The 22,360-nt window shown below is 32.6% G+C and overlaps 1 protein-coding gene across 4 annotated transcripts in view; it reads right to left on the bottom strand.

The window, feature by feature from the left end:
- Positions 1-22,360, bottom strand: part of Ccdc82 (coiled-coil domain containing 82) — a 33,074-nt gene that overhangs the window by 2,006 nt on the left and 8,708 nt on the right. For 2 of the 4 annotated variants that reach the window (XM_015489964.2, XM_048795904.1), the window contains 4 exons: positions 14,977-15,069; positions 13,208-13,332; positions 10,094-10,264; positions 4,651-4,836 (listed from right to left, as the gene is read on the bottom strand). In XM_015489964.2, the coding sequence (XP_015345450.1) occupies positions 4,651-4,836; positions 10,094-10,264; positions 13,208-13,332; positions 14,977-15,069 (575 nt within the window). Of the gene's footprint in view, positions 1-3,810; positions 4,288-4,650; positions 4,837-10,093; positions 10,265-13,207; positions 13,333-14,976; positions 15,070-22,360 lie in introns of those variants that run through there. The other 2 variants (XM_048795905.1, XM_048795906.1) reach the window with 2 other exon arrangements.

Raw genomic sequence — 22,360 nt, 5'->3', positions numbered from 1 at the left:
GGAGCAGAGGACTGACCTGATCTGAGGTATATTTTAAGGAAATTGGTAAAACAACCTTTCTAGAACGATTTCACAACCAATTATGAACCTATGGTTACAAGTTAGGTCATGAGGGCCCAAATTTGAGTGATAGCAATGAAGATGGAGGATAAGGAACAGGGTGGAACAAGTTAAGAGAGGAGTCGAGGATGATTTTGAGATATCAAGGTGAGTGAGTAGGAGAAAGAGCAGGGCCATTTCACAAGTAGCTTGGGGGAGCAAAAGAGATATATGAGTTCAGTTTGGGATATACAGAGTGCAAAATGCTTTCTTCAGTTGAGGAGGTTATGTAATCTTATGGTTTCTTGATATGAACTCTGAGGGTCTATCCCTATCAAGATGAGAGAAGATCTCTAAGAACCTTGTGGTGGTAGAGATCTATAGGAGGGAATATGAGGAGTCCATCTTCCTTCTAGATAAGGCCATGAAACCTTTTTTTATAACCCCAAGATCTCTGATTACATCACCTTCTCAGGAAAGGAGGAAGAAAAGAACAAGAGGAGGAATAACTTATAAGACTACTTAGGAATTTTCTTGGCCTAGTCTCAGATAGGTTTTACTAGACATAAGTAAAGTACTTTAAGAAATGTATACTTTAAAAGTTTAGTTGTTTGATGCTTTTATCTTATTATTATTATTTATCTTCTTATTATTATCTTTTATTATTATTATTATTTTTCTTTTATGTTGTTTTTCTTTATTATTTATTAAATTTGTTCCTGAAAATTTTAATTTATCTTTTATCTTTTTTTTTTTTTTCAATAGTGGGACTGAACCCAGGACCTCACGCATGCTAGGCAAACACTCTACCATTAAGATATGTCCCTAGCTCTTTTTCTAAAATTTTACTTTGGGAGAAGGTCATTGCCTAGGCTGATCTCAGGCATTCTATCCTTCTGCTTCAGCCTCCTGAGTAACTGGGGTTACAGTTGTGTGCCACAGTATCTGGCTCTATCCAATATATATAAAGGATGCAAAATCTCTCATTGCTTTTATTACAAATAATAGCTAACATTAATTGATCACTTTTTAATTGCTAGGACCTATAATAAATGTTTAAAATGTGCTACTTATTTAATTCCAAAATCAAAATCCTAATTCATATTATTTAATTCCTGTTTTATAGAAACTTTAGATTTATAGAAATAAACTAACTTACCTCCAAATTCTATTGCTAGTAAATGGCAGAGCAAATACTTAAATCCATGCATTTAACCATTATAGTAGTATAGTGTTTCTGAGATTTAAAGTGGGGAGGGGGGACAAGAAGGTAGCAGCTTTGATGACAAAAATGGAAAAAACCTCAAAAGGGACAGTGAAACAGAGAAAAAGACAGTTGGTATTACTTTTGCCATTTTCTCCACCTAAAGATACAGCTCCCTTAGGTCTTCTTCACTGAGCATTTGGAGAGTTTAGATCTTATTTTAATAATGAAGACGACTCTCTTATAGTACCAGATGGGCTTACTAATATAAACAGTTGGGACTGTGGGAAAGCAGTCAGAAAATAAAAGGAGCTTGGAGTCCTTTACTAAGAAGTAGCAGCCTAGATCTATAGAATGGAATATATTTGTCAAAGCAGCTTTGAGAAGCTGAAGACATAATCTAATGTAATATGTCCTTTCAAGCAGTGGTCCTTGTATATAACTTAATCACTCAATTTTTAAAACATTGGATGTTTATCACCATCAAGGATTCTCATTCAATAAGTTTAGATGAAGCCAGAGATTATATATTTTTCACAAACTAGGTGATTTTGATATAGGCTGTCAAAGGCAATGTTTTGAGAAACATCATCTTAAAGGATAGGGGGGAAAAAAGGAAAGTTAAGTTAAAAGGTAGGGAAAAAAGAGAAGAAATCAGAACGATTTAAGAAAAGGGAAGAGTTTTTAGTTATAATTTAAAGTTCTTCTTTATATAATAACTTTTATGCAATAAATTTAGAATTTATTTTTTATTTTATTGGCTCTTTTTAGTTATACATGACAGTAGAACCCATTTTGATATAATTATACAAGCATGGAATATATCTTATTCTAATTAGGACCCTAGACTAGTGGATGAACATGATGGTGAGATTCACTGTGGAATATTCATATATGTATATAAGAAAATTATGTCAGATCCAAGTGCAAAACTGACTTAATATAACATACTTTCATCACTTCCTGGTGTTAATATATCTATTACCCCACCCCAACAATCTTATTTTCAATTCCTAGGAAACTTCATCATTATATGAACTTTCCTCTTAATAAAAAAAAAACATTTGTTAGAATTTTGCCTGTCACATATTATTTAAAAATGAGACATATGTATTTGCTATGTATTTTGGTTTTATTAAATGTTCCTATCACTTCTTCTTTTTTATATTTGAGTTACTTCTACATTCCTTTAGTATAAATAGACTGAAACAGATAATCCTCATTTAGTGCTATGGAGTAAAAACAAGAAGAATGAAGTCTAGTTGGCAGGTGTTTGAAAACACACTGAGATACCCTCAGGTAATGGAAGAAAAGTGCTTGGAAGAGAAGGGATAGGTAAGGGTAAAAGCAAAGTGTGGGTAAAAGCTGGGAGCAGAAAGATAGGAACACATACTTTGTATAAAGCAAAAGAAGGATCTGGTTTAATTGGGAGGTGAAAGCAGAAATAGCCACTGAGATAGGCATTCAAGTTGCACTGAGCCCAGACATTCTAAAGGGTCATAGTAACTATGGCCACAAGATTGCAGCCAGTGAAGGGAAGCATCACAAAACACATGCAGTGTTGTCACATAAAGGCTCACACAGAGAAGGATAAACAGAGTGAGGGCGATAAAATCAGAGTAAACAAATTTGACAAATTCTGAAATTTTATCACAGCACAAAAAACTGCATATGGGTTTATGTTGGCTATAAACCTCATGGTTTCTAGGAAACCTTTGGAGAAATTCTCATAGACAAATATTTTTTAAAGTGAGGGAAAAATCTCAAAAAGAAAATGAAGCTCTTTGCTATTTTAATATGAATATATATATATTGTCCTAAACATGTATAATCTTGAAATGCCTTCATTGCCTAATGCTAATTGTTATTCTCTATATGCATAATGTGAGATTTGGTTATTTTCCTCCCTAAGAATATATTTCTTATTCCAGGACCCTTCTGTTGTCCCAAACCTGGTTAAGCTTTCTTGAAGGTACATGATTTGGAAATGCTTTTTGTTTTTTCAAGAAATTTAAGGTTTCCCATATATAATTTTACATAATATAAATGATAAGTACACAGTGATTTTTTCTATCCCTAGTACACAATCCTTTTTAACTGTAGTATCACAATAGGTTTTCCAATTTCACTAGAGGGTTGGCAACCTCTAAAGGCATCAATAAAAACACTTAAGAATTTAACATCTAGGAAAATGAAGATGTGTTACTGGATAAATGATGGTTCTTCCCTTATGGAAGAGCACAAATGGAAAAGCACAAGCAGGATGGGAGGAGATCTGGAGTAGGCAAAGTAGAAGCAAAGGAAAAGATAAAAAGATGAAGAGAGTAAAATGAATGAAAGAAGACTTAAGGATCAAGGCGTCAGAGGTAGGCAAGATCACTAGGTGGTGGTATGAAGTGGGAAAATTATTGTCAAAATGGAAACCAACCATGAAGTCATTCTCTAGACTAGAAGACCTCCACTGAAGATGATATGTTCTAAGAAATTTGTTTTATTGTTTTTCTTTCCCTCTGCAGAAGTTTGTTTGCCAAGATCTGTTGCCACCCTTGCTCCCACCTACAAATTTTCCTATGATCTAGCCTAGGCAATGGATCTCAAGCAGGTTTTTTTTTTTAAAGAATATACCATTGATCTGAGGTGCCTGAAATCTACTGTTTGTTCTCTCTTACTTATCCATGTAACTAGACTTGTTTTAGAAGACTGCAATCATATTAGTATTCTTTTCGTGCACTATAAACAATTCTAAAAGCTCTGTGAGCAGACCAGAGCTATGAGCTGTCAGTAGATCTTTGGGAATCCAGTGCACTCTTCAAAACCCCACTCTATTCCTGATATCAAATTTAGTGATCAACAGGATATGGGGAAAACAAAATCAGTGTGATGGCCTGAAACCTCCGCATTCCCCTTGATCTTCAGTTACATTGCTCACTGCTCAGTCCCATGTCCTCAAGAAGAGGATGTGGGTGGTATTAGAACTGGCAGAGAAGATCCTTTCCTCAGATTGGCACCAGGTGCTTCTTCACTCTCAGGTCACAAGAACTGTTCTAAAGAATAGGAAGCAGACAAGCAGAGTTGAGTCCTATACCTTGTCAAAGAAAATAAGGGGATACATATATATGGAATACATATATGAAAGGATAGAGATCCTTCACTAAGGGACAAACTTTTTATTAATTAAAATTTATCTGATGAACTGAGTGAATTCTTGGAATATCAGGACATCTGTTCAGGGTAGGGTAATGATAAGCATGAAAAAATGTGTGAAAGAAGAGAAAATACAAAAAAATGGGGCGAAGAAAAGATTGTCTTTTAAATTTCACTGTCTTCTAATAATTTGTGGGTTTTTCCTGATCATAATTAGGCTCTAGAATCTACAGAATGAGAGGGTTCTTCTATATTCACCTTACCTCTTTAATCCAGCCATTTTCTTTTGACTGACTGAAAATTCTTTCCACTGTTTCTTTAACCTGTTCATCCTCAACTTCTTCTGTCTTTGCAAGAGAGCAACATTCCTGGTAGAGTTTGAACTTAAAATGTTTCAGTTTATGATAAATTCTGGTACGATCAGCACATATTCTGCCAACAGTAAACACCTACATCAAGAAATAAACATTACTGTGTCACCTATGAAGTAATATAGTAGTAATGAGTATATAATCTTTCTTGTTTTCAGATTTTCTTTAACATTAGAACCTAGAAAATGCATTCTTATTTATTTTGTTTATATAGTGATTACTTTTTCTTCTTTTATTTATATAACCAGTCACTGGAGATAAGAGAAAAAAGATATGCTATCTATTAGGGAGCTTACAGTCTTGGGAGAATTATATACAAGATGTTATCAAGAGGCTAATGAGGAGGAGGGACACTTAACCCAACCCAGAGAAGAAACAAGTTCCCAAATCAGTTACCCCCAAACTAAGTCTTGAAAACACATTTAACCCAGTCTGGGAAGGAAGAGAGAAATGGCTTGTAAGGGAGAAAGATGAACACACATGGAAGCAAGAAAGGACATGGAAGTAATACATGTACATATTAACTGAGTTAAAAATGTTGATTTGCAATCATTTGTTAATTTAAGCAACATATAAAAGTGAAGCAAACTCTTATACCATACCAATATTAAGATTGGAAATTTTTTACTAAATACTCCCCACTCCAAAACTTTGTAAAGCAAAAATAACTTTTGCTTTATTTGTTGCTTTAATCAATGTAGTGTGTTAATAAGGTGCATTGATACTTTATTGTCTGCCAGCTGTAAGAATATAAATTTCTAAGTTTTTATGGACTTCTAGGATTTATGATTAAAAATATTTCTTTTTGTGAAATCAACTAACCAGAACATTTTTTCCTTCAGAATGTTTTGAATGCCTGTTAGTTTGTTATACAAACCTATTGCTAAAATAGGAAGATAGCATCATTGCACTAACCAAATGAAATATATTTTAACCTACATTATTTCACTCATTGTAGAAAATATCAGAAGGGGTCCCAAAATTCTGACATGATCATAATATTATCATGGAGTAACTTGAATAAATAAATGTCTTATTCACTTATGTATTTGTCTCTATGCTTAAACATAATGGATTGTGCAGTATAAGTACAATAAGCTTTAATACTTATCTACAAACTTGCATTATTTCTGATAAAGAACTTAACTTTTCTTCTGAAGCTATACTGCAAGGGAGAAAACACATAAGGATTTTTAACAGAGAAGCCAAGAATTTGTTACAAAAAATGAATTTGTTATATTATGATTGGCAATATCCAGATCTTTGACACATTTTCTTGTTGAGATAATATTTTGGGCACCTTATAACCTTTCCTAAAATCCCCAAAGTTAAAGAAAAGCATGTTCAGATTTCCATTCATACTTCTGCAAAAACCTTCCTGTTTTTTTGGATCATTAGAAGTAAAACAGGTATTATTGTCTCAGCTTGCTTATTAAAGTAGCTTTTCCATTTTAGCATTATTATCAAACCAATCCTGGTGGTAAATGACATTTCAACAATTCAATTGCCAATACACCCCACTTTAAATAAAAAGGAATCACAACAGCTGCCGTGGCTACTGTTAGTAGTACCCTGTGTGTTTCTACTTCTGCCATTATAGTAGATTGTGAAAGAAGTCTCCTATAGATGTTCTGGAATAAAATATAGTCAAATAATATTGAGATGTGTAGTTCCATCATACTGTATTCTATATTTTCACAAAACAAAAAGAATTTATCTTATGGGATTTTAAAGTTGGAACAAAAGGGAAGGAAAGGTGTTTAAAAATTCTTATCTGAATTCTTTAGTATTCTTTAAAAACATCTTTTCATTTTAATTCCTGCCCTCTTGACTTCTACTTACCTTCATAAAAGTCAGAAAATCCTGAATTACCTTTAGAATATTCTCATGCCATATCCCCCCAAATATGATCACATTTTCTATGGAAAAATCTCATTTTATATGAAAGAGCCCTACTCTTATAAGTTTTCATAGAATACAGTAGATGCATATAATATGTGTAATATTCCTAGTGAACTTATCCCCTTACCTCATTCTGTGTTTAGTGTACTGTTACAGCCCACTGTGCTTCACCATAGGAATTAAATAATCCAGTAAAACATACCTTACACTGTAGTATTCCATTTGTATTAAGTACTGAAACAGGTAAATCTAATCTGTGCTTATAATAGTTTCCTTATTTAAATGTCCAGAAATATATTCACAAACTATTTTGGTTATCTCAGTATATTTCTTTATAATAGAAAACTATTTAAATAAGAAAGATAGGATAAAATATTTGCCAGAGACAGAAAAATAAGTGCTGAGTGTTCACAAAGCAGATAAGCAATATGATATATAAGTGATTTCTTTCTTTTTTTTTAAACACAATACCTTTATTTTATTTATTTTTATGTGTTGCCGGGGATTGAACCCTGTGCCTCACACGTGCTAGGCAAGCACTCTACCACTGAGCCACAAACCCAGCCCAATTTCTAATCCACTATACAGGGTTCACAGTTCTGTGAACTGATAAATAATTGAGTCACTTCAGTTATCAATGTGAACTGACTGATCATATATATCCAGAGATTGGAAACAGAACTAAAAATTGTTACCAAATTTTCCAGAAGCAGACGATGCTAAATTACAAAACACAGAAAGCATCTGAGTTGTAATTTATTAGCTATGTTATGTGGATATGTATATTTACATAGGCTAACACCCTAGGGCAAGGAAAAGAATAAAACTTTCATTAAGCAGACTTGGTAGGTTTTGAGGATATTTTTCTAGGTTCTCATTTATATACAGAGTAGCTTAGCTCTCTGTGGAAGTTAAAGTACGGAGGACAAAGGGGGAAAAAAAAAGGATTCTCAAGGAAAGAGAAAAGTTTGTTTCTAGGTTTCCAGAAACAGTGTGATAGAACAGTGAAGGGATTCTATTTTCTCTTGGTCTGCTTATTTTGCCTGGACACATTACCACTGCTACTTTTCTCAAAATCACTACTTCTTCCCTTCAGATATTAAACATCTTAAGAATTTCAGACAGACTGGACAAAGTGAAAACTGATTCAATATATAGTTCTCTGAATGCTTTTCAAGTTGAACATCTCTTTCCTTCCTTCTAATTTATGCCCTCAGATTTCACCACAATCTTGAGGTCCAGGTCTCTCATTTCAGTACCCTACCCTACACTGCTGTAACTAAATTACTTCCAAATTAATTCTACCTTTAATCAAAGCATCCTTTCTTTCAAAGAAGCTAATCTTTATTGAGGGGAAAAGTTTTATCATTAAATATATTCAATGTTAAGTGAATTCTTTTAAAGTATTATTTGTACCTTAAAAAAGAACTCTAGTTAATCCTAGAGTTTTGATTTTATATATCTATAAGCATAACCACAAAATGGAGAATTAGTTTTCAAAATCACCTGAGGATGGATGTGGGGGTGGGCACAGTCTTTTAATGCCCTAGATTATAAATACGTTGATTTCTCTTTTTTCTTTCTTTACATAAATGCATTGATACCGCAGTTCAACAGGATATAAAATAAATTTTAGTGAGTCTTCCTTTTGAAGAAACATTTAATGAAGCAACAATTTAATATTAAAAAATTTCAATACCAGTCACTTAACATACACAATAGCTAGGTTAATGTTTGCATGTAGTTATTTATATATACATACATTCTTACATAATGCAAAGAGAGCATATACACTGCTTATTATTTCACTTTCATTTAGCTATAGTATATAACCTTCAAAATATTATTTTAATAGTTATATTCTATCATGCAATGCTGATGTATCACAGACTATTAATCACAACACTACCTTAATATTTTATTTGAATTATTTCTAATTTTTGTCTATCAATGCTTATAAATAATACTTCAATTAATTTCATGATCATATCAACTTGTGTTTATATTGACCTGCTCTGCATAGAACAAATTTCAGGCACTACTATATTTAGCTTTCAACTCTAGTTATATGTAGCCATCCAGTATTTTAAAATATATATCAAACCCTTTCTTCCTCTAGGATTCTTACTTTCCTTGAACTTACTAGTTTTGATATAACCTTGACAATGCTGCATTTTATCATTTGATTTAAAAATACTTTGTTATTTTAAGACATATCAACTGGCATCTTCAGATAGTTTTATTTCCATGCCTTTAAATAGAATAAAAATTCTATTTAACTTTAATATTTTTCATTATACGACTTTTATTTCATGAGACATTTTATTCTTTAGACATTTCAATCAACCATTTTATATACAATCTTATTCCTTTACAGGAATGTCAGAGCTCTGGAATTAATTTTCCAACTTCACTTTCTTCTTTAGTATTAGTTATAGATAGCAAGGACTATGAATGCACAGTAGTATCTTTGATTTATGCACCAGAAAATGGTCCTTTAAGTATTAAACCACTTTTTCTCAGATTCTAGATGTCTTGTCTTATAAAGAGTTATAAACCAGTTTTAAACAATGGGGATATATGTATAATTATACTGAGAAAAGAAACATTTTTATAGTAACTTGCCAAACAAATTAAAATTTTCCAAATGATTCTTGCATCCAGAGGGATCTGGTCAATTATTGCATAATAGTACTGAGGAATCATACTACTCAATTTAGTAGAATAATTCAAATAACTAGTATTTCCACCTTAATAACTTGGAGAATTCAGAGAAAACTTTGGGTTTCTATTCCTACACACACACACACACACATGCTCCAAGAATATGCACAATCAGTAGTATTTATAAATGGAGTATTCTTATAAAGTAAGATTAAACAAATAAAGAGAAGTAGTCAGCATTTGTTCACATTGTATTCTATGTTCTTGTGTGTCAAACACTTATTCTTCATAGCACCAACTTAAGCATGTGGTAACTGCTCTGAACTCTGAAATGCTTCTGTTATAGTTTAAGTTTAATTCTCTTATGATAGGATGAATAGGCACCTTCAATTAGTAACTTGTGGGCTACCAATTTGGTGAATTAACTACCATAAAAGTTTTCACATCAGTCAAATTCTGCTTTGGATTCAAAGACAACTCGTACTTGCTCTTCCCCGTAATCTTCCTTATCATTTTTATCCTGTATTCTCCTCCTCTCACAATTTGGGTGATGTACATACTTAGAAAAGATGCACTGATTTTATTATCTCACAGAATTTTGAAAGAATACGCTATATAACACATATTTTCACATTAAAAAAACCTGCACTCTTTTTCCTTCTAGTATTTTCTCTATGTGAAAATTACTTAGGGGTTATTTGTGAAAATTTATGAACTGATAAGCATTGAAATTTCTAAGCATTGAAAACCAAAGTAAGATAAAAAATACCTGTTTATCATGTGACATAAAATCATCTGTTTCCATAGTCCTGGTATTATACAACTTTCCTGATAAATGCACTGAAAATCTGCAGTGGCGATGCAATCCACAAGCCTGACAGGAACAGTTTTCAGGATTCTTCCAGTGGATACTCACATTAGAATAATTTTCTACCCGCTCCTGAAAACAATTAAAAAATATAAGGGAGCTTAAAATAAAATAAGAATTAACCCAATTAAATATATCTTAGAAATCAAAATATAAGAGCAAAATCTACTGATATTTCTTAATACTGAGCACAGAGTTGGTATTAATTTTAAATGAAAGAATAATTTTATTTTTTCAGTACTGGGATCAAACTCAGGGCTACCTGCATATGAGGCACGGGCTCTACTACTATTCCAGTCGCTTAAACATGAATTTTTAGTCCTGGCTCTTAAAAAAAATAGTCAAGACTAGGAAAAAAATGTTTCATATCTCTTTTATGAGTTACTATTTAGTGTATGAAGTATTGTTCTCAATGGATTTTAATTTACTTCTTTTCTACCTTTTATTTCTAATTAACATCAATAAGGTATTAAAAATAAGAAAAAATGAGCAGCATAAAATCAGGATAAGAACAAGATGAGTTAATTTAAGCTACATAAAAATTGAGAAAAAAATAATCCATTCTCCATTATATGAGTTATATCATATTCCCACAAAATATTCAAGAAATGATTTAATCCTCTCATGGTTACTTGCTATAGTCTTATGAAAATAATCACATAGGAACTAAGGTTTCTACTTGTCCAATACTGATAAGAACAGTCTAATAGTTGGAATTATTTAATGAGTAAAAGACTGAGAAAACACTTAGTGTGCAAAAATAAGCTTCCTTAAGCTGTGAAGTTATTTAAACCTGAGTAATTATGCTTATAACCTAGGTTTGTGTTAGACACTACTGTTCTAATTAGTAATGTATATTAGGTTTTACTACAATATTTGAAATGCACTCATGAGCATATTTACATGGTTACTAATATACATATGCATCTTCTACCAGTCAATGGTAATTAAGTTTCTAATACACTTAAAACATTGTTTTTGTTTAACTTTCATATTTATCATACTTCACAACACTTTCTGACCTGTCACTTACAGGCTGAAATTCAGACTGAATACGTGACTAACCACCTTTCCTTCCTGTGTTTGTGGTACTCATGGAAGCACACACATGCTGAGATGAAACGTGAGTTGAAAGCTCTGTCATTTTGATTTTCTGAGTGACTGCAATGAGCAGAGAACTCTTGATGACTCACATTGGACATATAAGTGACAAACTTTGTTGGGCTAAAGTATTGTGATTTTATTATTTGTTTATTTTGTTTATTATTTCTTATCTTTTACAGTATAACTCAGCTCACTTTATGATCTTCCTGAATTATCTGTCTATAATATTTTTGCACATCTGACAGTTACTTTAGCATGGGGTGGTATAAATTCACTATAATCTATCATAGTATAGTAAAGCATAATGTGGCATAAAAGTATGGGTTTTAAGAGTCTGACTATAAGTTTAAATGTTGGCCTGTATAAAGTACTAGCTGTAAAATCTTAGGTTACTTAATTTTTCTGAGTTACAGTTTCTTTATTTGTAAAATTTAGGAGAAAAACAGTGACTTCCTTATGTGGTTCTTTGAAGATTAAATAAGTTTACTTTCCATGTAAATTACTTGGTAAAAGATAAATGTTCTAGAAATATATACTATTTTCTTTCTATTAAAGTAATTTTATGCATATTATAAAAGCTCTGCTATACATTTTATCTTCAAAGTAAGTGAATATTTCCCTTCAAAGTAGGTAAACATTTTCCATATCTGAGGATAAAACAGGCTCAGAGAGGTTAAAACTTTACCCCAAATCAAAAAGATATATATATGCTGACCCTAAACTCAAGCCATCCTCTAACTTGAAGTCTCCTAATCCTGTAATCCCATAGCCATCTCTGAAACTTAAGCATCGATGGCAAATTTATCATCATGTAATTCAAGAATGAACAGGCCTTGCATGGAACCACATCTTCTGATAAATGAGGTAGCTAATGATTAAAGTAATAGAGGTATTTTAAGGGACTTGAACTTCCATTATCTACCATTTTCCTTCTTGACAAACATTAGATCATAGAATATTGGAAGTAGAAATATAAAGACCCTGAAAAATCATGTGGTATATCTTCTACTATTAGAGATTATATGCAAGAAATCTAGAAAATAACATGGAATCCAGGAAATCTTATAAATTAAAAAGGTGAATCCCCCAAATTGGTAGAATAACAAAATTTAAGATAAACAAGTATGTCAAACACCATGTAGGACAATGTTTTTCAAATTGTTTCATGAAAATCAAACATCCATTTTGTATTTCATACAAAGGAACCTCATAGTAAAACACAAATGTGGAAGCATTGCATTCTAAACTCCCTACTGAAGATATACAGTACAAATTCAAATGTTAGTGCTCCTATAAAGTCCTCCAGTAAAGAAACAAGATTTTTTTTGGGGGGGTGGGGGTTGGGTGGAGGGGCGGCTCGGTAACCAGCAATCAAACTCAGGGCACTCAACCACTGAGACACATCCCCAACCCTATTTTGTATTTTATTTAGAGACAGGATCTCACTGAGTTGCTTAGTACTTCACTTTTGCTGAGGCTGGCTTTGAACTTGAGATCTTCCTGCCTCAGCCTTCTGTGCTGCTGGGATTACAGGCATGCACCACCATATCTGGCTGAAACCAGTGTAAATTAAACCACTGTTTCTCAAAGTTCTCTGTCTATAGAACTATCTCTTCTGAAATAACAATTAACATTGTGTGAGACAATCTCCTGGTTTTAAAAGATAGGCTAAGCCCTAGAGATGTTCCAAAGTTGTTATCATTTAAAACCATCTAATTATTGAACAGATTAGATAGTGTGGATGATTAAAACAATAACAGCCTTTAGAAAAGAATTACCCAAAAAAGAGAAATGCCAATACTTTAGAAGACTATTCCATCTGACTGGAAATTGAAATCTTGAGAGGTCTACATACCCCACTGACTTGAGAGGTCCCATCCCCCCCCAACCAAGATTAAAAACAAATTATACCTTATATTGCTCTTTCCAACGACTTCTAGAAGCTAAACTCTCTAGACGGGGCTGAACAAAGCGATTATCCAAATAATGAAGAGATGTCAACATATCTTGTGCATACGATTTTTGCCTGGTGCCATCTGTTTAGGGGGTCAACAACAACAATAAAACAATCACTTTTTCTACATACAATATTGAAGCAATTGTACATTTAAGGATCTCTTTCCATAGTTTTAGAAAGATGGATGGTTGGCTGATTAGTTGGTTGGAAATACTTTGAATTATAAAAAAAAATGTAATGGGGTAAAAAAAAAAAAAATCCAAGCATAAGGGCAAGAAAACAGGGTAAAAGGCTCTATTTTTCTTCTTATAAACATCAAACTTTTACATTATTTTCTAATTAAAAAAAGAGCCAGGGGCTGCGGTTGTGACTTAGCGGTAGAGTGCTCGCCTTGCAGGTGTGGGGTCCTGGCTTCCATCTTTAACACCACATAAAAATAAATAAAAAAATAAAATGTATAAAAAAATAAAAATATACTCTTAAAAAATAGCCAGGTGAAAATGCCTACCAAATTACTTCTTTTATTCTCATCTTTAGAAAACTAACATGGATCAACCACTGAACTTGAGGAAAAAAAAAAAAAAACTCAAAAAAGTTCTGACTAGGCTTTCAAGGCCCTCTGACATTGGTGCCTTTCTACTGATCCAGTGGTAACTCCTGTACCAACAAATCAGAACTGATTTTCTGATTAGTCCTTTCCCTCATTCCCTTTTAGTTGTTACACTCATTTCTGTTTTCCTGATTTGGTTCATAAAATATTTTCTATTTGTTTAGAGAGGAACTGATGTTTTCTTAACGAATCTAGCTAATACATTTATCATGTTTCTTTAAGTCAATATAAATTCAAACCGTACCTTACAAACATGGCTTACAGAGTCCACCTATGCCATATCTACTCTTCTGAACTCATCTCCCTTTCCCCCAACTCATCCCACTCTAGTTACACAGGCCTTCTAGTTGCTGTGGAAACATTTTTCCCCCCTAGGGGTATTAGCAGTTATACTCTCAAACAATGCCTGGTCCATAGTAGGCATTCAATAAATATTTATTCCATAAACTATTACTAAAATCTTATTTTGGCACATAGGTAGGTTTTCAACACAACATACTTATAGTCTATTAAAAAAAGAATTCTGTGCTGAGTGCAAAATATGAGTATATATATAGTTCCTCTCATACTCTGGTAGGGGAAAAAAGAAAAATATATTTAAATAGAATACAAAAAAGTTGCAAATACATGATGAGTTCTACCATAAGAGATAAGAGAGTGAAAAGTACCACTTTTGTGGGTCACAGATAACCTCCATAGTAGAATGCTTTTACACTCAGAAAATCTGAAATAAAAAGTAACAGCAACAGCATGGACAAAGGCACAAAAGTATAAAATAACATATAACTGTCAGTGAAATTCAAAGAACTTAAGCTAGGAGAGCACATGGGTGTTCAGGCACCTTTCTGTTTTATATGTCATATCCTTAAATTCACTGTAAACTCTTTCAGGGCAAAGACCTGTCACAAACTTATCTACTAAATGTCTCAAATAACAAACAATAACAAGCTTTTAAAATTAATGTATTTTTGGTATAATTCATTCTAGAAGGAACAATTTTTATGCCTTAAAAATGGTTATCCTTAGTTTTGTTTAATCAAGTTTTAAAAGTGATAGTGTTTAAAAAAATGGGAAAATTAAAAATAAAGTTGTTCCATTTATCTATAAACTTACCATACAATGATCCCAGAAAAGATTCATCTAAAGCATTGATCAGAAGGGCCTTCACAACTCTTTCAAAGTGAGTATAGTGGTCACTAAAAGAATCTGAAATTAATTTAAAATAAATATTAGAATCTAGTAAATAAAATAATTCCTTGAATATAATAGGTTCCTTCTCTAATGCTAAGAAATCAATACTATTTATAGCAGAAACAGCGTAATCATCTTACAGCTGCCTTACCGACTTGTGTAGTCACTAGGCCTCCATTTTCCAAATTTACTGGCCTCTAATTCAAAGTTTATAAATGTAATTTCAAAATTTACCAAATGTATAAAGGGAAAGTTTTTCTGAGAATTTTAGGGGACATATTATGAAAAAAGTAAAAATCATACCCTTGATACTTAAGTTTTTTTTTTTTTTGGTAGTTGGACAGAATGCATTTATTTATTTTTTTTATTTGTTTATTTTTATGTGGTGCTGAGGATCGAACCCAGTGCCTCATGAATGCAATGCAGGCACTCTACCACTGAGCTACAGCCCCAGCCCCAGCCCCAGCCCCTTAAGTTTAATTATTAATTGGACAACTGGTATGAGAAAGCAGGAGACAAAGTCTCCAAAAATAGATTGTTTAATACACTGTAGTCTGTAAAACATGTTACGTATAATATCATTCAGGAAACCGATACCCTACCCAGAACCACAATGGCTATAAAACTCCATTTCCCTTACTACTGTCTCAGATTTGGGATTTTTCACATAAATTTATAAAAGTTGTGTCTTTTCTTTCTCATGCCAGCTATATAAGCATGTTTTATCACTAACCAAGTTTCATACATGAAATCACATGTTGTAACAGGCCAGACAGTGATTCTATTCTTATTATTTTGGGATTTAGGGTTTACTATGGGGTGTGGCAATGTTCTATATTAAATGTAACCTGTTTTTTGATCCTGAATGTTCATTACAGAACATTTGCACTGCTCTGGGCACCTGTGAAGACATATTAAGGGCAGTCTGAGTATTTCTGGAAATGTGAAAGATGTTTATAAGAGATTAAATTACAATAAGACCTATTGTTGGCAACCATGAATTTTGACTTTCCTTCTGGTTGAAATGAAAAAAAGATGGAATTCAACATGGAAAAAACTTTACACTTAAATTTTGGTTTCTAAAAGGGCTGTATAACTTTTTCAGGCTTTAGGGGAAATTTTAGAATGCATTTTTCCTAAGGAGACACCTATAGGAAGTACAAAAGTGACTAAATAAAATAGTAATAAAAGTAAATAGCAATAGCAGGTAATTTTCACAGAAACCCTTAGACTTTAAAGTAACTATCATTACTGTCAATTATAACAGAAGTAATCGCGGTAATTACTGACTATAGTATTTTCTTAAAGATCAGTAGAGCATAATTGGGAAATAAAATATAGTAGTACTTCAAAAGGATTCAACTTTTATTAGATTTTCATCAGACTCTGAATATAGAATAGAGTTGGTATGAAATTTTATTTGCATTAAAATTTATCACTGAATGCCTTCCATTCCAGCTATTCAGAAGGCTGAGGCAGGACAATTGCAAAATTGAGGCCAGCCTGAACAACTTAGCCAGACCCTGTTTCAAGATAAAATTTTTTAAGTCACCTAAACTCTATTTTACACTTCCAAAATATATTAATGAAAATAAAATTCAATCCCTCTGAACCTAAGCTTAACTATCAAACAGCAATAGAATTTTTTACCCCACTGAATTTATCAGTGTTGAATGTGCTAATGCTCTGAACTGCCACTCTATTTCAAAGACCTTAATCACCTTGAGAGGTTTTTTCCCTAACCATCACCTCTCCTATCAATGGCAATCAGAATCACCTTCAAAAAGGCCAGGAAGAAGGCCATGACTTGATTATGTTTTGAGTGGATGCAGGGTGTTGGTAGGATGATTTTTCTGGCATCTTAAATTGAAAAATAATAACATTATAGAGCAAGTACATGCCAGACATCATTCTAAGCACTTACATGAATTTTCTTATTTCTCACAATAAGCCTCTGAGGAAACTGAAATACAGAGAGGATGAAAAATTTTTCAAGATCACACAGCTGGTAAGTATTAGAACAAGGGCTGGAACCTAGGGTGTCTGCCTCCAGATTTCAGGTAGATATTGTTATTCATGGTAGACTGATTTGATATTTCAGAATACAGAAGTTAAGCTTGGGTAGAAAGTTGAAGAAAATAACATTCAAATTTCTTTTCTTAAAATTAAGAAAAAACAATGTGTAATAAATAACATCAAAATTTACATAATTAGAGGCAGAACAATATTCTAGGAATATTGCTAAAAAACTTTCCCCCGTGATAATTTTATTGTTTTTGTTTATTTGGTGGTGCTGGGAATTGAATCCAGGGCTTCCTTCATGTTAAGCTCACATTCTACCACTAAGCCACAGACCCCTCTGCACCCCATAATTTTAAAAACTGGAAAGAATAAGTAGAAAATCAATAATATTTGTGTTTATGCATAATTTGATTTTTCTAAAGTAGTTAACCAGTTTCATCATTTCACATTTATAATCTAATATTCTGGTGGTTTCCATGTGTAATTTGTTATACATTAATTTCACATACAGGCTAGGACTTTGTTTCAGCACCATGTGCCCTTCCTACTGCTCTGGCTTTCATTCTCAGGCCAGTAATACACTGTTTTACTTACTGCAATTTTATGATAATTTTTTATATCTGGTAAGGAAAATTCTTTAAATTTACTGTTTTCAAAATTTATTTATTCTCATGGGTTTGTTATTCCAAGTGAATTTCAAGATTGTTTTGCAAAGCTGAACCAAAAATTAATTTCAGAATAACTTCTTGTGTTATGTATAGCACCTTTCAGAGCCATGCTTATTTTCCCACTTATACATGTTTTCTTTTCTATTTTATAGTAGGGTTTGTTTTTGTACCTATAAAGCCAAGCTTTTAAGATTAGACTCAGAAAATTTATTTTGGTTGTCACAGTACATGGAATTTCTCCTGATCATGTCTTCTGAATATTTATTGCTATATATAAGAAAACCATTGAGTTTTACACATTTATTAGGAATCTGGTTATTTTTCTAAAATCTTTTACTCATTTCAAAGTGGTCAGATTTTCTTGGATATTTGTGGGAGATGAGCTTCCTCTGATACTATAGAGCTGCAGATGATACTATTAAGGGATTCTTGGGCATTGTCTTTACTGTCTCTCCCAACCCTATTCTTCTTACTACTATTTCAAGAACCAAAAGAAAGTTTATAAATATTCCCTTAGATAGAAGCATAGTGATTGTTGATGTACTTTCTTCCGGAATGGAGGTATAAGCCCAGTATAAGAAGCAGAGGCAGAGGGCTGGTGATGTGGCTTAAGCGGTAGCGTGCTCACCTGGCATGCGTGGGGCACTGGGTTCGATCCTTCAGCACCACATTAAAAAAAATTAAAAATAAAAGATGTTGTGTCCACCAAAAACTAAAAAATAAATATTAAAAAATTCTCTCTCTCTCTCTCTAAAAAAAAAGAGGCAGAAAAAGAAATTGACTTCTTTTTCTACTCTAAAAAAATTCCCCTACCCTGTATGTAGGGAAAAGGAATCTGATGAAAACTATAGAAAGATATATGACATTACTCCTGCTCTCAAAATATTCATATTCCTTCTCTTAACTTCTGTAGCCTTGGTTAAGTAAGTTAGAAACTTATAGTTTGTATATACACATTAAACTTACTACATTCAAATAATATCTTTTCAATACAGATGCTCCTTGACTTATGATGGGGTTACATCCTAATAAACTCATTTTTAAGTTAAAAATGTTAAGTTGAAATTCACTTAACAATCCTAACTTGGGATAGAGGTATAACTGAGGTCCTGGGTTCAATCCCCAGCCCCATGAAAAGACAAAAACAAAAACAAAACAACAAAAAACAAGAATACACTTAACTTGCCTATTATAGTACACTATATTATTTACCCTGGTCAGCATCTCAAGAGTGTTTCATATCGCATATCAGTAGTCTGGAAAAAGATGAAAATTAAAAGATTTATACTGAATGCATATGGCTTTTACACTACCTTAAAGTCAAAAATTCTTAGGCAAAACCATTTAAGTTGGGAACTATATGTTTTGCTTTAATGTCTTAATAAATTGTTCAAAACCCTTCAAGTTAGGAAATACTTTTATCTTCCTCATTTTAACTACTGACTCATTATACTATGATGTTAACTCTTGATTTAAAACACTGTCATGTAAAGGACATGTTCTCCTATTACTAATTTTTAAATACTTGCTTTTTTATGAAAAAGCATGTATGGTAATTAATATTATTAAATGCCTTTCTATAATCTCAACAAATTATCATTTTTCCTCTTTTAATATTTTAACAACATATTCATGATTCCTAAAATTATTTTTATAGTTCTGAAAAGAATGGCTAGAGGTGTTTTCTTTATTCTTGTAATTGGAAAAAATAGTTCTTTCATAAATCAATATGCAAAGTATTTTCATCAATTTATCAGGAATGTGAGCCTCTTTTAATTTGAAAAAAACACCTATTATGTGTTATGAAAGTAACTCCAGAATATTTTATCTTTGAATTCGTATCTTATGTTTTCTCATCTAAAAATATGGTATAATGTTTAATACATTCAAATCTTCCTTTATGGTGGGCTTAGTGGCGCATGCCTGCAATCTCAGCTCTTTGGGAGGCAGAGGCATAAGGATTGCAAGTTCAAAGCCAAACTTAGCAATTTAGTGAGGCCGTAGGTAACTTAAGAGAGACTGTATCAAAATAAAATAGGAAGAGTTGGGGATGTGACTCAGTGGTTAAGTAGTACTCCTGTGTTCACAATCCCTGGTTACCCTCAGCCCCTGTCCCCACCAAATCTTTCTTTACATATCTCACTAAAGTTATAAAATTTTCTTACTTGAGGCTTTTATCTGTGCATTATACTATACCCCTAGGAATTTAATCTTCTTCATAACTTTTTCTTCTCTACATTAGAACACCTCAGATTTATCCTATGTATCACTGATATGATTTTCAGTACTGTTAATTCTGTTCTTTACTGCTTCCAATATAGATTTTATTTCTGACTTTACACTTTGAATTTTCTGGGAATTCTTTGTCTTAGCCAGTTCCCTTTTACTTAAAATCAGGCTTTCCTTATGACTTTCTACTGTTTTACATTAGATTGCAAAGCAATCTTCTTCTGTTTCCTTTAATAAAACATTTTTCATGGTAATTTTTTTCTGAGTTTACCTTAACTGCCCCAACATGATTTCATTGGTATCTTTTGCTTATTATAGAACAAGGCAGGGGATCTAAGATTTAATATTTAACATAAGTGGTTGTGATACTTGTGATTCTTGGGCCCATTCTTTATTGTGGTGATAGAGTGATTCTCTTTAATTGCTAGATGGGGATGAAGTTGATGTTCATTTAGTCTAATTTCCAATATTCTAGCAAGGCACTAGTAAACCAAAATGTAATCTTCTCATCTTTATGAGGTTCTGTTGATCTAAATATATGATAGGATATAGATTTTATATATACAGATCAGAATTCTTTTCCTATTTTCCTCCCTGTGTATAATATTTTCAGTGTGTGAATATACAGATCTGATATGCAATGGACAACTGCCCCTCTCCTTTCCACCTTATCTTTTCTGGGAGTTGCAGTCTCAGAATAAACTAATAGGGATTGATGAGAAGGGAAGAAGACTATAACTGTCTCTAACTTCAACCATGTAGCAAGGAGGAAATTACACTATTTTGAGGTAATAGTTTTCTCAGAGCCAAATGGGAGGTAGTGAGAAAATGACAAAATATCTTCCTATAGGTTGACTGCTCACTTCAAAAGGCAAAACCGAACTAACCACTAATAGTGATCCTCAAATTGCATACTCAATGTGGAGTTAGGAAATGTTTTGCTCAAATTCTTATCATATGTTAAATATGAATGGCTGGTTGTATAAAAAAGTTGTATAAAAGTTGACAGAATTAAACTGGGAATATTAGCTTAATTACAATTTCCCCCTGGCCACAAAGTGGTGTTCATTATTCACTACATTGGTTATTGTTTTAATGAGAAAATAAATTTTTGATTTTATAAGAATTTATAGTAACTATCAGAAAATAACCCCTTAGCAAATTGAAAATTGCTTATATTAAATTTTATTATCTTCACATATGGCTTAAAACTAATAAGTACAAAAAACATTAAAACAGAAGGTATCATTCTAGGTGGGGCATGCTGGTGCATGCCTATAATCCTAGCAGCTTAGGAGAACTGAGGCAAGTGGATCACAAGTTCAAAACAGCCTCAGCAACTTAGCAAGGTCCTAAGCAGCTTAGTGAGACTCTGCTTCCAAAAAAAAGAAAAAAAGAAAGAAAAAAAATTATCACCCTAAAATATGGGGCTTTTTTGGTCTGATTTTGAAAAAATATGGTCATGTTCAATATTTACCTGAGTCTTGAATTATAAAACTCAAGAGTCTTCAATCACTTAATCACTCAACTTATCTTAATCACTCAACTAATAATGAGTTTCTATGTGTCATCAAGTCCCAAAGGTACTGGGAATATGAAGACAGGGAGGTTGGTTAACCAATCAATTTTATTTATTTATTTTTTGGAAGTGGGGACACCCACTTGCCTTATTTGATTGGGCTTTATGATTTTACACATCAAAAACTTTTTTTGATTACAGTTCTGAACAATGTATAAAATTATGTAACCACCACAACAGCTGTTCCTCCACACTAAACTCCTTTACAATACATCTCAATTGTTCAGTTTCATACACATTGAATCTGAGACCTCTGAAAGATACCTTGGTTAAAAAAAGGACAATAAAATGATAAAAATTTGTGACGTATGTTCAGAAATCTTTCATGGCAATAAAAGTTTGGGAATTTTTTCCTACATATTGGAGTAATGAGGAGTCTTTCCAAGCACAAGCAAAACAAAGGTAGTTGAGGATGGAATACCTGAAAACATCAAAATTTACATGGCAAATGGAAAAGAAAATAATATTACAAGGGAAGCCAGGAGAGAGTGGTACCACAGAAAGTAAAAATAGAAGAGCAACCTGAAAGTGACAGTGGCCAATGGTAGCAAACAGCACAGCAATATTAGGTTAATAAAATAACTGAAGAGCATTTGGGTAAAGAAAAGGTTAACAACAACTTTAGTAAGAGTAATTTTACTATACTGCAGGAGTCTGATTTTTACTGGGAAACATGTAACAGAATGGTAAGAGAGTATTGAATGAGTAGTGGAATATACTAACTCAAGGGGGGAAAGGCATGAATATGGTTACAAGTGAGGTCAATCTGCTTATAAAGATAAAATCATTGAATATAAGGAGAACTAAG

The sequence above is a fragment of the Marmota marmota genome, unplaced genomic scaffold (genome assembly GCF_001458135.2).
Source record: "Marmota marmota marmota unplaced genomic scaffold, marMar, whole genome shotgun sequence".
In the NCBI taxonomy this organism is placed as follows: domain Eukaryota; kingdom Metazoa; phylum Chordata; class Mammalia; order Rodentia; family Sciuridae; genus Marmota; species Marmota marmota.
Note: the sequence above shows the minus strand (reverse complement) of the source record. Positions and strands in the feature narration are given on the sequence as shown.